We start from the raw sequence: 13492 nt of genomic DNA, 5'->3' as shown, positions 1-13492 counted from the left end.
GATACAAATATTTGGCGCTTGTGCATCGGTGTCATGATTCACGAGAAAAGAAACTGATGACTTGACAGAGAAGTAATTCGTATGCTTATAAGGTGAGAATATTTGCACTTAAAGCAAAAACTACGCGGTAGACAAGGAACTGAATGACAGAGTTCAAAAGAGCAAGTTAGAGGATTAATCTAATCTCTTTATTCGTCGATCCATCACGATAATGGAATGCCATTATTGTAAGAGAACAGTGACATTCTACGAGAGTTTGAAAAGAGAATAATGAATATAGAAAAATAACGAAGATAAAGAAAATGTAATAAAAAGCATAATAAAGCAAGGAAACGCTGAGCCTCGACGAAAAGAACGTATTTGATTTCTTCTCATCGTAGCTGATAGAACAATTGTCGCGCGTTATATTAGCTTATCATTTCATCGAGATTAATGTTCCCATTTGAGATAGATTATAAAATGAATCATTAAGGCATTAAGTCGCTAGTTACTGCCTCCTCGCAGTGCGAACTCGTATTGGCGAACAAACGCGGCCAATTCGATCGTCCGCCTCTTTGTCAATGTTCAAACGAAATTTCAAATCATAACCGTATCTATAACTTTATCGAGTTAATCTCTTAGATCCAATACTGTAAATTTATAACATTATAAATCAAATTGTTGGTCTAAAAATTATAAAACTACGAATATTGTCGGTATTGTCGACTACAACGAAGCACGTGCTTAAGGTAGAGTGCGGTGGGGGATCGGCGATGCACGTGTAAACATTTACTAGCGCATGCGCAGACGCTTGCTTTTCCATAGTAAGGGTCACGTGATCGACTCGCGTATAAAATCCAGTGGTGAACCGGCCGGCGTCGCATTCGTGGATAATCCGAGGTGACACGAGTGGTTTTTTCGTTTTGATTTTTCCTAGAAACAAACAGTTTTCTTAAGTCTTCTACAAAATACGATTTCATACAATCCAATGCTCGTGTAGCCGAATAATTCGTACGTGCACGTATAAGAAATATATGCAAAACGAAAGTCGGTAAGAAATTTGAAGTTAGTCGACGATCGGTGGATTTGACAATCGTTTCTCGATTTTCGTTCCGAGTTCAAATCAATCGGTGGTGATTTTGATCAGCAACTCGCTGGATTGTACGATTCGTGAATACGGTAAATCGAAATAAAAACGCGATATAGTGACGTGTTTCAATCTATCAAGAATCACAAGCAGGCAAGACGACCGGCAACAAACTCTACTCGGATCTTAATTTCGCGGACCTGAATTTTCGATAACACGATCGTCACCGAGATGGCCGACAAAAGCGAATGGGACTACTCTGTTCAAAATGGTGAGTTTTTTTCTTGGTTATCTAACGTTGCAGCAACCAGGGCAGGAATAAGCTGTTGTGACGGTACATTGCTTTCCACGTTTAAATTTACATTAGAATACTCGTGTATTATTCACATCGACCGGTAAAATATTCAGCTTTTAGCTTATTTCCTCGGTACAGTGTCAATATAAGGAAAATAATGAGTGGGCTGACGATATTAGTGCATTTATAGGAGATCGAAAGCTGCAAAAGAAATATACATAATTAATGAAAATGCATCGAGTATACAAATTACTCGTTAAAATATTTAGGGCGAAATAAAAATCTTTATTTAGGTTTAGTCGTAAGAATATGAATAGCTGTAATCGAGTAACAAATAAAATGTTTCATTTATTCAATTACATTTCATTTGTCTCATGTGCTTTAATTTGTTTAGTTCAAAGCTCGTTTACGGCGTTCCTTTCTTTTCCTACGGTTTGTAACATCCGTTAGGAATTCCATAAATCTTGCAACAGAGAGTGAGAGTTGATGCGTGTTTATCGATTCGCTTGATCGATTCAATCCTCGAGATCTACCCCGTATTCTTTTATATTTTATACTTTTCCAATAAACGTAGCATATTAAAAATTAAACGCTTCTATCGATTACAATTGCTACGTATCGTTAAGTATTATTATTCTATAATCTATAATCGCTTTTCTGACTGATCACTAAAAATATTTTGTTTTCTGTATCAACCTTGCATTCCTCGCGAAGGAACGGTGTAACATAATCTCTGACTTTTTTATGTTCGAAGAAGAAAAACGCGCCTGTTACTTTAGTAAAAATAGTTTCTTAAAGACTCGGAGGGAAGAAAAATGCACGTAGAAGAGATACCGTCATACATGTTTTACAAGAATGTCTCTCTTTGTGTTTAATATTTTTAACGTTTCTTGAACTATTACAAAAATCAGTTACGCTTGTATTTCTACGAAGAACGATGAATAATTTTATCGTTTTTCTTGTTTAATCTCGCAATTGTTCTATTACTGCTACAAACTACGATCTCCGCAGTATTTCACAACACAGTATTATTCCATTGTGGTGATTTTGTCATTTTGTTAAATTACCTTGCTAATTAATCTTTTTTCGCTTTGTTGCTTATCTAATAAAAAAAAGATTGCGTTTCAATATAAATACTACCCGTATCAATCACGTTAATTAAAAATATTATACACGTCTACGAAAAACTGTGTATATTCGTGAATCACAGCGATTAGATAGAATCATATCAGTGTTTTAATGCCATAGAAAGTAATAAAAGTATTAAATAAAAATTAGTACACAGATATCTTTAGACGCTATTCATTTTCGACTGTGATTTCGTTCAAAGTGTATTTGATCTATCTGATACTATATAGATCGATCGTATCGTTCGTAACACGTACGGTAAACGCTATTTATGTTTTTCAAAGATGCCAGCAAAACACATCGTAACATGCAAAGAATCATATAGCAGTGAACAACCATGATTTCGATTTTGACTAATTTTTTAATCAATTTGTCTTATATCGTGGCTTTCTCCGCAATTTATAACTTACATAATACTACCTCCGGTTACAATTACAAGGCAAACAGGTTAGCAATTTTGCACTATGAATATATGCTACATAGATGTAGCTGACATCTTCTTCGCCTTCAAAAATCATCGATTAATCGAACGATTATTTTTTTAACATCGTCGATGATGCTATTTACGCGGACTGGAGACGGAAAGTTGAAATAAGGGAAGAGAAAGTTTCTGTTCGGTCGGTGATAACAAGTTAGCTCCCATTTTGGGGCACGTTCGATTTTCACGGTGTCACGATGGCACCAGGCTCACTGACCTAAGGCCATTGTCTTCGAATGCAGGGCGTCCCAGTCGTGCCAAGGGACGGCGTTGCATTCGCCATGCTAGCACGGGACACCAACCGGCTCAGTAGGTAAACGAAAATCAATAATTTTCCTCGTTGTACTTCAGGCCGATGCACCTGTTCTCCGTTGGCGGGCATAGGCAACTTTCTGTATCGTTCTGACCAACCTAGAGTGTACTCGAAAGCATCGTGCACACCAATACTTCGCTACCGGCCAGAGATATATAACCATAAACCGTGTTAAAACGTGTCGTATAGTATGCTAGTCGTAGACACGTAAACATAATGCGAGAATAGAGAGCACGTTGTTCGCTGGTAACGAGGCACGAACACGCACAAGTTGTACGCGAGGTTCTTGCATTTGTGTAGTCAAATACAGCGGTATGTGCATACTTGGCCACGGGTCGGGATTTTATCCGGTCAGTTATCGAGGGAGATACGAACGTAGGAGATTTTGAATTGATCTACGTTTATATGAACTTCTCAGAGGATAAATAGTTTGTGTAATTGGGGTCGATGTAATAGGAGTACGGTAATTCCGTCACTCTCCGTTCTAGTAATACGTGTTCACGTTTAGATAAGTAGATTCAGATTAATCAAACGTTAACTAAAATTGAGTATAAATGGAGTTTGTATGAATGGTTCTGATGTACGTATTCTCTGCTTCGTAGAGTGAAGAATGAAAGAGACAGAAATGAAGGAAATCGAGTTTTTATTGAGGACAAAATTGCATAAATATTGCAACATTGCTAAAGAACGTAAGTAAAGTAAGTTATTTCAGTTGCTCTATCAAGATGTACGATACGAAATGTATCAGAATAACAGATACGTTAAATCCGCTATACAAATTGCAGGCCCTAAGAAAGTTTTATAATCTGAAAAAAAAATAGATCTCGTCACGGTATCGCGCAATATTTCAATTTCGCCAAACTCCATAAAATTGTGGATGTCCATAGAAGAAGAAGTAGCGACGAAATTAATCGAACTTAATAATTGAGGAAAGTAAAATAAAGAAAAAAGTGGAGCAAATTTTTGCGATTCCTTTTCGCATTTGATTAAAGAACGTTACGAATGAAATGTTGCATTAAGGCAACGATGGTGCTTGATGGGTTCGAATTCGACGTGATCATTTCATTAATATCATTAGTTGATAAATTAGTTGATAGAGGGTTTAGAGTCTCGGTTCGCGAAGTCAATTCTAAGAATTGGTAGGGATAGCGATGGCTAGTTAACGAAGCAAACTCTCGGCCACTTAACGTGGCACTATTGTACCATATTTAATTTGAGAGGGTCATGAGCACGAAGCACTCGAAGACAATTGTTATTACCGATGTAATTGTATCGCGAAAGATCGCATGGCACGCGTCAACCTTTATCGAGCCGATCGTACGCCAGAATATAAAACATATACACGATCGAGTACTTATATCGCTGTGTTATGTGAAATGAATAATTAAATATGAATGCCGGGCGCAACGAGGCGCGGAAGTGGTGTAACACAGCGCGACGTGATCTAAATTGGGTGAATAAACATCGTAAATAGATCGTCGAAAAAACATGCCTGGGCTGACAAATATTTACCGTGAAAAATTTCGCGCCTCGGAGAAGCCACTGGCGAGATTTACGTTCTAATTTTGCATTTCGCGATACGTTAATGTCCATTAACACACGCTTCACTTGGAAACATTTGCCAAGGAACATAGTCGAGGAAAACAAACCTTATTTTCAAAAAGAATCGCTTTTTCCATAATTGCATACCGTGGCTCGTAAATATATTCGAATATATGTATATACAGATATTCTATGGATATATCACGTGTAAGGAACAAAATATTTTTTAATTTTGTCATTAGACTAATGAGACTCAATTACCATTATTATACCGATAGAGTTTGGAACAAATCAAAATGTACATAGAATTCATATAACATGTACGATATTATCCGCACGAGTATTTAAACAATTATCCACTATATCGGTAAACTTCGATATATTTTAATAAGTATTTTCCCTTCGTTCTATCAAACAAAAAGACCATTAACGTTTCAAATCACAGATACAATAACGATTCGATTGATATGTACTACAAATTGAAGATGGTATTTAAACACGTTCCTAAGCCATTGTAAAACCATAATCCTTCGCTTCCAGTCGTTTCGTCCTAATGGTTTTTCATTAAGCAAGAGTTCAAACGATGATCAGATCGATGCGGAATAAACGAAGTAGAAACTGTTTGGCCACTTAACGCGTGTTTAAATATCAATATCGAATGATCGGAACGATATCGACGCGTTTGCATACCTGGAATGGATGGAAGTACAGTGAAGAGGGGACGAGAAGCGAGAAACGTATAGTTAGACGAAAGCGCGTGTTGGGGGTCGCAGACCCAGTTTCGTTTCGCCTTACCCGGTTACCGTGCATGCCTCTCCGAAATGCCCTTAATCTGGGGCCAATTTGTCAGCGCTATCTTTGAACCGGCGCGAGTGCAATCGCAAAGTCTGGCGGATACCGTGATTTGCATAAATTCCTGGCCGGCGTGCAGATCGCCGATTAAGTCGTTTGGCTTTCCGACCGTATACCGGCAATTCGCCCAAGAAATGGCAATCGGTTCGAATATTTACTACCCTGTCGCGGGATATTCGATCATAGCCGGAAGTTACACTATGGCGACCATTGTTTAAGACCGCGGCGTTATTGTCCTTCGCGGCAATTAATGAAAGATGCCGATTATCTTCCGCGATTATATCGATCTCATGATTTATCATCGGTATCGATGTAATTAGTATTCTTTCGTCTTATAGTTTCCACTTTTTATGAACTTCTTAGTACGCCGTAGTTACATAAGTACACGGATCCCGTTTACTTTGAACGAAATAGAGAAAATTAAAAAATAGCAGCTTGATAGAGTTGTGTTCGCCAAGGATTCGAATATCTCGTTTGGGTTCGAGTCCGTTTCCAAGCACAGTAGAATTTAATGGATTTATTTAGTGGATGGAATTTTAGGTAATGTCTTGTCAAATGAAGTCTTGCTATTGTCGAACCCATTTACCTAAATGTCAACTCCTATTTCTCGTGCGAATAAAAAATCATAGGAAGTTGGAAGGATCAAGCGATCAATTAAATCGATCAGTTGAAGGATCTTAAAAGTCCAAGAACAACATTTACAGATATTTTGCAAAATAGCTCTAGCTTTTACGCGCCATCGATTATTGCCATTGGTTTTATAATATTGTTTCAATTTAAACGCGTTCACGTTGATTCAGACAAACGTTCATTTATATGTAATTATACGAGCAATTTTTTAAATGTGTAAAATAACACCACATTGAACGTGTATCGTTTTTCAATTCATCGATTCATTCGTCTGCCGACAAGATTATACAAACGGAGTTCTACCGCGATAAGTATTATACGTAGAACTAGAGGATGAAGAAAAGAAGGATCGCCGGTACGTATACGTAATCAAGTACTAGACTAGACTTAAGTACGTAATACGTTCGAGTATCGCGTTTAAGTTAAGAAGCGAGATCAAAGATAGGTGTTGGAAACGGTGCAGCTCGCGGAAACGAAGGAAAAGTTTTCTACCGCGCGCTTTTAATCGCGGACACGTGTTGCGTCGTACGCCAGGTGAGAAAGAAATTTTCGATACGATCATTTTTTATCGTTCGTGACGAGCCTGAAGAGTTCATTGAAATCTATACGAGTATTGTTTTTTTTTTCTTATTTATTTATTCTTCTTTATCTTCTTCTGTCGTTCCTCGTCACAGTAGCGTGATATTCGGGTCAAACAGGAATTTCGTTCGACACAGAAGGATCGAGGTCGGCGTTCCCGCGTCGACGCAACTGCTTGCCCCTTTTTCATTTACACCGTGTCATAGTCCGCTGCAGGGCAGCCATTAATGATTCTCGTTAACCCGGCGCGATCGGCGCTCGCAAACTTCAGAAACACACTTATGAGAAACTACCTTGCAGTACCGCCAACTTTTCGCAATTTATTGCCTCGTTCCGCAACCTGCACATTCCAAACCGATCGTTTCGGGAAAATAGTATGGACAATGTACGTAATTATCGTGGACCGACGCAAATCACGCGACAAGATTATCGTGTAATTTTCAAAAAGTCGATAAAATGGAGGTTTTAACCACGTGGAATTTTTTTTCTATCACCTGCGACTCCTTTCGACAGGTTTAGCCCAAATTGAATAGGAAGGTGAAAAGAGATCGAACGAAACGAATCGGTGTGAAAGATTGATGATCGCGTTATAGACACCGCGTGTCGTATATCGATTTCTCAGTTTTCTTTTCTGTGCTCATCGATACATAATAGGTTTCATTGAGATAAGATATATAATTTTATAGAACAAATTTTTACAGAATAATATGTACGTATTTATGATCTCATCGAGCAACTATATTCAACCATGAATCATGATTATACAGAGAAGTAAGGAAACCTTGGTTTTAAATAGTTCTTAAATCTTCTAAATATGATCATCGACATGGTAATTAACACAATGGAGGAATGAGAATTACGTGTTTAAAACAGCTGCTTGATTAGTTGAGGTCTGTTTAGAGTCGTCGCACGAAGTCGACGCGCCGTTAAATATGGCACACAATGGAGCAGGCAGGAAGATACGATGCGTCATTTTTCTCATCCGGTTTACGTAAAAGGCGTGGCATTGTTGTGCTCGCTTATTCGTTAAGAAGTTACACGCATAGTTTAACATGTAATCAAAGGAAGGTTAATCCTCGTGGCTGCAGGAATAATTTCAATGGCAACGTTCACCGACTTTCAACTTTCTAGTTTCCGCTGTGCAAGAACAAGGCTAAACTAAAAGTGTCAATATCAGTTAATAAAAAGTAATGGAATGAACGTTGGAAGCATTTTCCGCATATAAACAAAAGTACGCTGTATTATTTACTAATTCTGAGTAGTTTGAGAGTCACAGATCTCTTCAACTCGATATCCGACTCAATTTCCGCCGCAGAGCTCTCTTCGACCCTCCTCCAACGTTCTTCCACTTCTTCGATTCTTTGCACGACGATGTTGCTGTTTCTTGTCGCGATTTACGAGGTGGTCTCAGTGAAAAGAGACTAAAAATAAAGAAGGTCAGAGTGCAAGGTCTGTGGTGAAATTCGCCGAGAAACCGTAGTCAGTGATCGGGATGCGGCGCTTACGCTCGCCTTGTGTCTTCGACAAGGTTGAACGAACCTTCGAGCAGATCTCGACGACCTCGAGAAGATGTTTTTCTGCTTGAAGCGCGGCGGCCTTTGTGATCGCGATCAATGAGATTCTCAACGAGCTTGGAAAAGACTGTGAGTCGAATTGTGCATTCAGATAGCTGGAAGACGCGACGAACGCTTACACCATGATGAATTATTACTTTGGAAACTTGAAACTGCATAGCGAATGTTCTTTTTTTTTCTCAAATTGAAGTGGTTACTTTTATCGGAAGTTTTACTTTTATTGCCATTTTAATATCGTTTTAGTGAAATTGTAGTATCGTTGGAAAATTGGTATCTTGAGGATTGTTTAACTATCGAAGACAGTTCACAGCATGTTTATACAGTAACGTAGCAAGTGGACGGAGTTATTAAACCAGAATTCGTAACCGGTTATATCACTTTCCACCCACGTAAACTGGTTCACGTGTGTCAGTATCTCTTTTACAACTGTTATCGAACAGTTTCCCATCGCGCCGTTCTCACAAGTTCACGCTACGATTTAAGATCGATCACATACACTCAATAAAATTTCTTCAAGATTTTTCCACACCGAACGACTCGATTCGCTTGTCCAATTTTTAGTTTCTTCTTTCGTATAATGCACAATGCTACTTACGTATCGATTAATTAGGTCGAAGGTATATTAATCTGGTATCATTTGATACTTTTAGTACTTTCGTATGATCAGAAAAAACACTTTTAGAGGACACTTTGATGGTGAACAAGGATATGTGTCAACACTTTTTATAGTCATTGTATGCTGCAAACTCGCGAAACATTTTTCGGAGAATACGTTCTGCAAATGCACAGGAAATTGGAAGAAACCGGCGGTCACGGTCTATGGGGTTATAAGGGCCACTTTGCAAATTAATGGCGCGCGACAATATCGCGCGTTCCGAGTATAATCGCGGTTACGTCGCGCGCCCATTATGTCATCATCACGTGCTGCTCCGCAGCTATGAACCACGCTGAAATCTAACGTGCGATAGAGGAATGTGTGCACGGAACAGCTGTGTTTTTTCTCGCTCCAGAGCAAACGAACACACGATCGTGCTCACACTTTTCGAGAATAATTAACTGCTCGCCTACTTAACGTTATATTGCAACAAGAAATAAAGAACTCGTGGCTTGATATCGTGAACTTTGTTCGATGACGTTAATTCCTTAATTAGAAGTTTCCATGACTATTTAATGAAAAATAGACAAATAGATGGAAATACATGATCAATTCAACTGATTCCGTAATATTCTGATCTGATCATACATAATATGTGATGTTTATACAGTTTTGCCAAGTGTTACTCGCTAGCGTAAGAGTCACGCGAATCGCGTTAGGCGTTTTGAATGCGGTACGTCACTTAGATCGTTTCAATATTAAACCTGTGGTTGAGGCCATGCTAATAAAATTCTATAAGTAGGAAGAAAAATGCGTCACGTTCGATTATGACAATCCAAGATCGATATATCAATATCCAATGATGATGTTACTTTCTTTCGAACGTAAACTCCATAGTTTGGGTGCTCTGTTCACTTACGTCGCACATGAACTTCTTTTTCAATCGTGTTTGTTACAAAATCTGCCGATAAAAGTATCGTGGTGTAATATCATATGATCTTGACACGAAACGAGCCTCCTTGACCTATCCGTCACCGAACATCATCTTCGTTTAATCATTGGCTCGTACGTGTTGCTCGACTGCGTGCTAATTGTAGCCAAATGTCGACGATCTGCCGTCGCTAGCATTGATAATAATATATCGTGCTTCGCCAAACACTTAAACGAAATTTCTTTCTTTATACTTATCGACAGTTGATTCTATCTTTCTGTCTTTTTCTATCTTTTGTTATCTACCGCTATTTTTCTCATTGTTTATATCTCGGAAGTATCGACAACTCTAAATATAGTTATAGTTGCCTGTGTATCAGTAACAGAATCACAGAGCGGGCGCAAGGCAGCTTCAGCGCGTTCGCCGGAACTCGACGCCGCGTTTTGAAAGGCTTCGAGGTCTACGAAAATTATCTGCGATAATTGATAAGGCAAGAGATTTTTTTAGAGGCTATTCTGTCAATAGAAAGTGAAGTAACAAATTCAATCGATTTTCATGATGTTATGAAAGATCGAAAAAAGCGAGAAAAATTATTTAATATTATTATTGGGTTGTATTATTATTTAATATTCATCTTATAAAAAATATGTATTATGTAACAGCATTTGTAAATAAATAATTCCTCGCTGTAAAATTTAAGTGTAGGATTTGAATGTGTATTCAGGCCCCGCAAAATTCTTGAACCCGGTCCCGAAAAGGTCACGTCGTTTCTGTCGTATCATTCTACATTTGATACAGACCTCTCAGCTGAGAGGCAATCTGTAAAAAGGGGTGGAATGAAAAAATAATAATTATTTACAAATTCCATGTATAATTCATGGTATTATATCGGTATTCTAAGTATGTGTAATCGAAGAACGGGAAATGCTTAAGAATGCCACCTTATCACGAGCAATATCGGAATCGCGTGTCAACGTTTGAACGAGATTTATGCAACGGCACGTGACCTATGCGTCCGTGATAACGAGCATCTTAAATCAACCGATAATTTACCTCGATTATCTGGACCAACACAGGCTGTTTTGATGTGCTCGCTATTATACAATCGAACGTTGTTATTCGCGTGCCATTATCATTAATTCGTTGTTGTTATTGTCGACCGACCTATCGAAACAAGACTCTGTTTATTGCATTAAAAAGACCACTTATTTTTACCGATAAGTGATATCCTACAAAAAAGAAAGAAAGAACAGCTTCGAAAATACTAGAAACATTGATTACACTTATTTTTAACCGACATTATATGATCATTACGGTTAAAAAATATATAGTCGTCCCATCAGCGTCAGTATTTATTCAACGATAAACGTAAGCAATTGCACATCGTATTGATTGAAAGAACATAGGAAAAAAATGTGTAGACTGCTACTCTTGAAAGATTGTTGGTGGCTGGAACCTTATCTGTAACTAGTAATTAGAAAAGCTTCTGCTTCTTACAAGTACGATTAAACTCATGTTATCGATCTATATTATCACATAGGATAATATCGGTGGTGTTAATTGCATTTCTGTTATTGCGCCAACCATCAAGGAGTAATTTTTAGTAGATATAGAAAGGAAAGTGTTCTTCCATTTATCATGGAAAACTTTTACGAATATATTATACCTGTTGCACGAAGCTTTTTGAAGCGTCTCATTGCCATTAATGAGATATGATTGTCATTATTGTATTGTAAACACAAATTCAGTAAAAAGGTAATATACGGCATGAATAATGGTCTGAAACTTACCATTAGTGTTATAAATTGTCCCACTGAATATCGAAGCTTGTTATGTATTTTCAATTTTGTTTCAAAATTTACCAATCTTTGCCAATATAACGATAGTCATGTCGTCGTGCAACAGAGATAGTAAAATTTCAGAATGGGTATCTATAAATGTTCGAATAATTTTATGAGCCACTATATGTTTCATCTCGATCGATATCCTTTTATCTGCGAATCGTCAAATTTCTATTACGACTAATAGGAAAATTTCTCTTGGATCGTTCGTGTAAATCGATAAATTATTTTAATTATTTATGATCCCCTAAGCGTAACCAATTTCGACGTCGTTAGCATCGATTTAGCTTCTTCACGAACTGGTGTATTCTATGCATTACGTTGAGCGTAACGCAAAACTTTGTGGCAGACTGCAACCTTAAATATTCATAACGTTTGATAATCCTAATATCTCGTCGGTTGCGCTTCGGTTAGTTTCAATATCATTAAAACGTTGCTCGCAACGCACACCACGTCTGCTGGATTATTTATAGAGTGAGCACGCTAAAACCTGTTATCTATGTGAAAATGATTAAGGAAGGGTATAAAACTCATGGGGATTACAGATATGACGGATGACTTCCCGCGTCACGAGCTTTTTCTTACACTCTCTAAGTTTTTGTCTTTGGATCTTGGAGGTCTGCGGAGATGTTAAGTCTGTCTCGCATATTTGCTTGACAAATGTTATTCTGACACTTTCTTGCGTGAAATGAGAGAAAAATATTCATTCAAAAGGAAGAGAACACAAAAACAAAACATTTTTCCGGAAACACTTGTTTTACCACTTTTTATGGGAGATAATAAAAGCGTTTATTCGTTAAAAAAAAAATACTGCATTTCACGAAGGAAGATAAGCTCGCATAGAATTAATCTCCAATTAAACTCTTGCTTCTAATTAAAAAGAGAATTACGATGCTATGAAAGAAGATTGTACAGGATTGGCAAACATTAACGAGATCATACGATTGATACTCGTTTAATATTTTATCTAATCGGAATTATGTATACACATAAAATCTAGCCTGCTATGTCATAAAAATACAAACTGTACAATCATCTTGTACATACCGTAAGTGACTAATAAAAATTCAATCGTGTATTAAATACACAACGGTACAAAATGATTTAGCTTCTTGATATTTCATCTTTATGTTATATATCTTATATCTTGTGTTATGATGATATTAAAATATTCAATTAATCAAGCACTTTGAAGTATCAATGTAGATCTTTTGTCTTTTTATCTGAAATACTGACATAATACGATTGAACGAGATAAAATACTAATTCATAGTCTTGTTACAAGACCAAGAACGTGACTTTTAAAGATAAATAATAATACGATCGGACAAAATATCATTCTTTTCCTTTTTTCACGTTTCCTTCAAATAAAAGTAAATGCTAATTTATTATCTATCTGAATTTTCTGTTAATTCCCGGGTTATTTACACTCTGTGTACTGAGAAAATAAGTAAATTTTGTATAGTACATTGACATGTACTTGACCGGTGACACGTGCCTGTATCTAGTAGCTAATTATCATTAGCTATTTACATTTACTACTACCGAGTTCTAGTTTAAATCGATTATGTACAACACTCAGTCGCAAAACGCAAAGGAAATCTGTTGGTAAGAATCTCTCGAGTTCAGCGTTTGCTGCATTTTCCACCCAAAGCACGTTGTCGAGCT

General features: G+C 37.4%; 1 protein-coding gene across 1 annotated transcript in view; it reads left to right on the top strand.

The window, feature by feature from the left end:
• The first annotated feature begins 840 nt into the window (after window positions 1–840).
• LOC132912821 (carbonic anhydrase 1-like) overlaps window positions 841–13492 on the top strand; it is a 28893-nt gene continuing 16241 nt past the window's right edge. Inside the window, exon 1 of the mRNA XM_060970595.1 lies at window positions 841–1337. Within this exon, the coding sequence (XP_060826578.1) occupies window positions 1298–1337 (40 nt within the window). The 5' untranslated portion in view covers window positions 841–1297. The remainder of the gene's footprint in view (window positions 1338–13492) is intronic.

The sequence above is a fragment of the Bombus pascuorum genome, chromosome 12 (assembly GCF_905332965.1).
Source record: "Bombus pascuorum chromosome 12, iyBomPasc1.1, whole genome shotgun sequence".
Classification (NCBI taxonomy): Eukaryota; Metazoa; Arthropoda; class Insecta; order Hymenoptera; family Apidae; genus Bombus; species Bombus pascuorum.
This window is presented reverse-complemented; position numbering and strand designations above follow the sequence as displayed.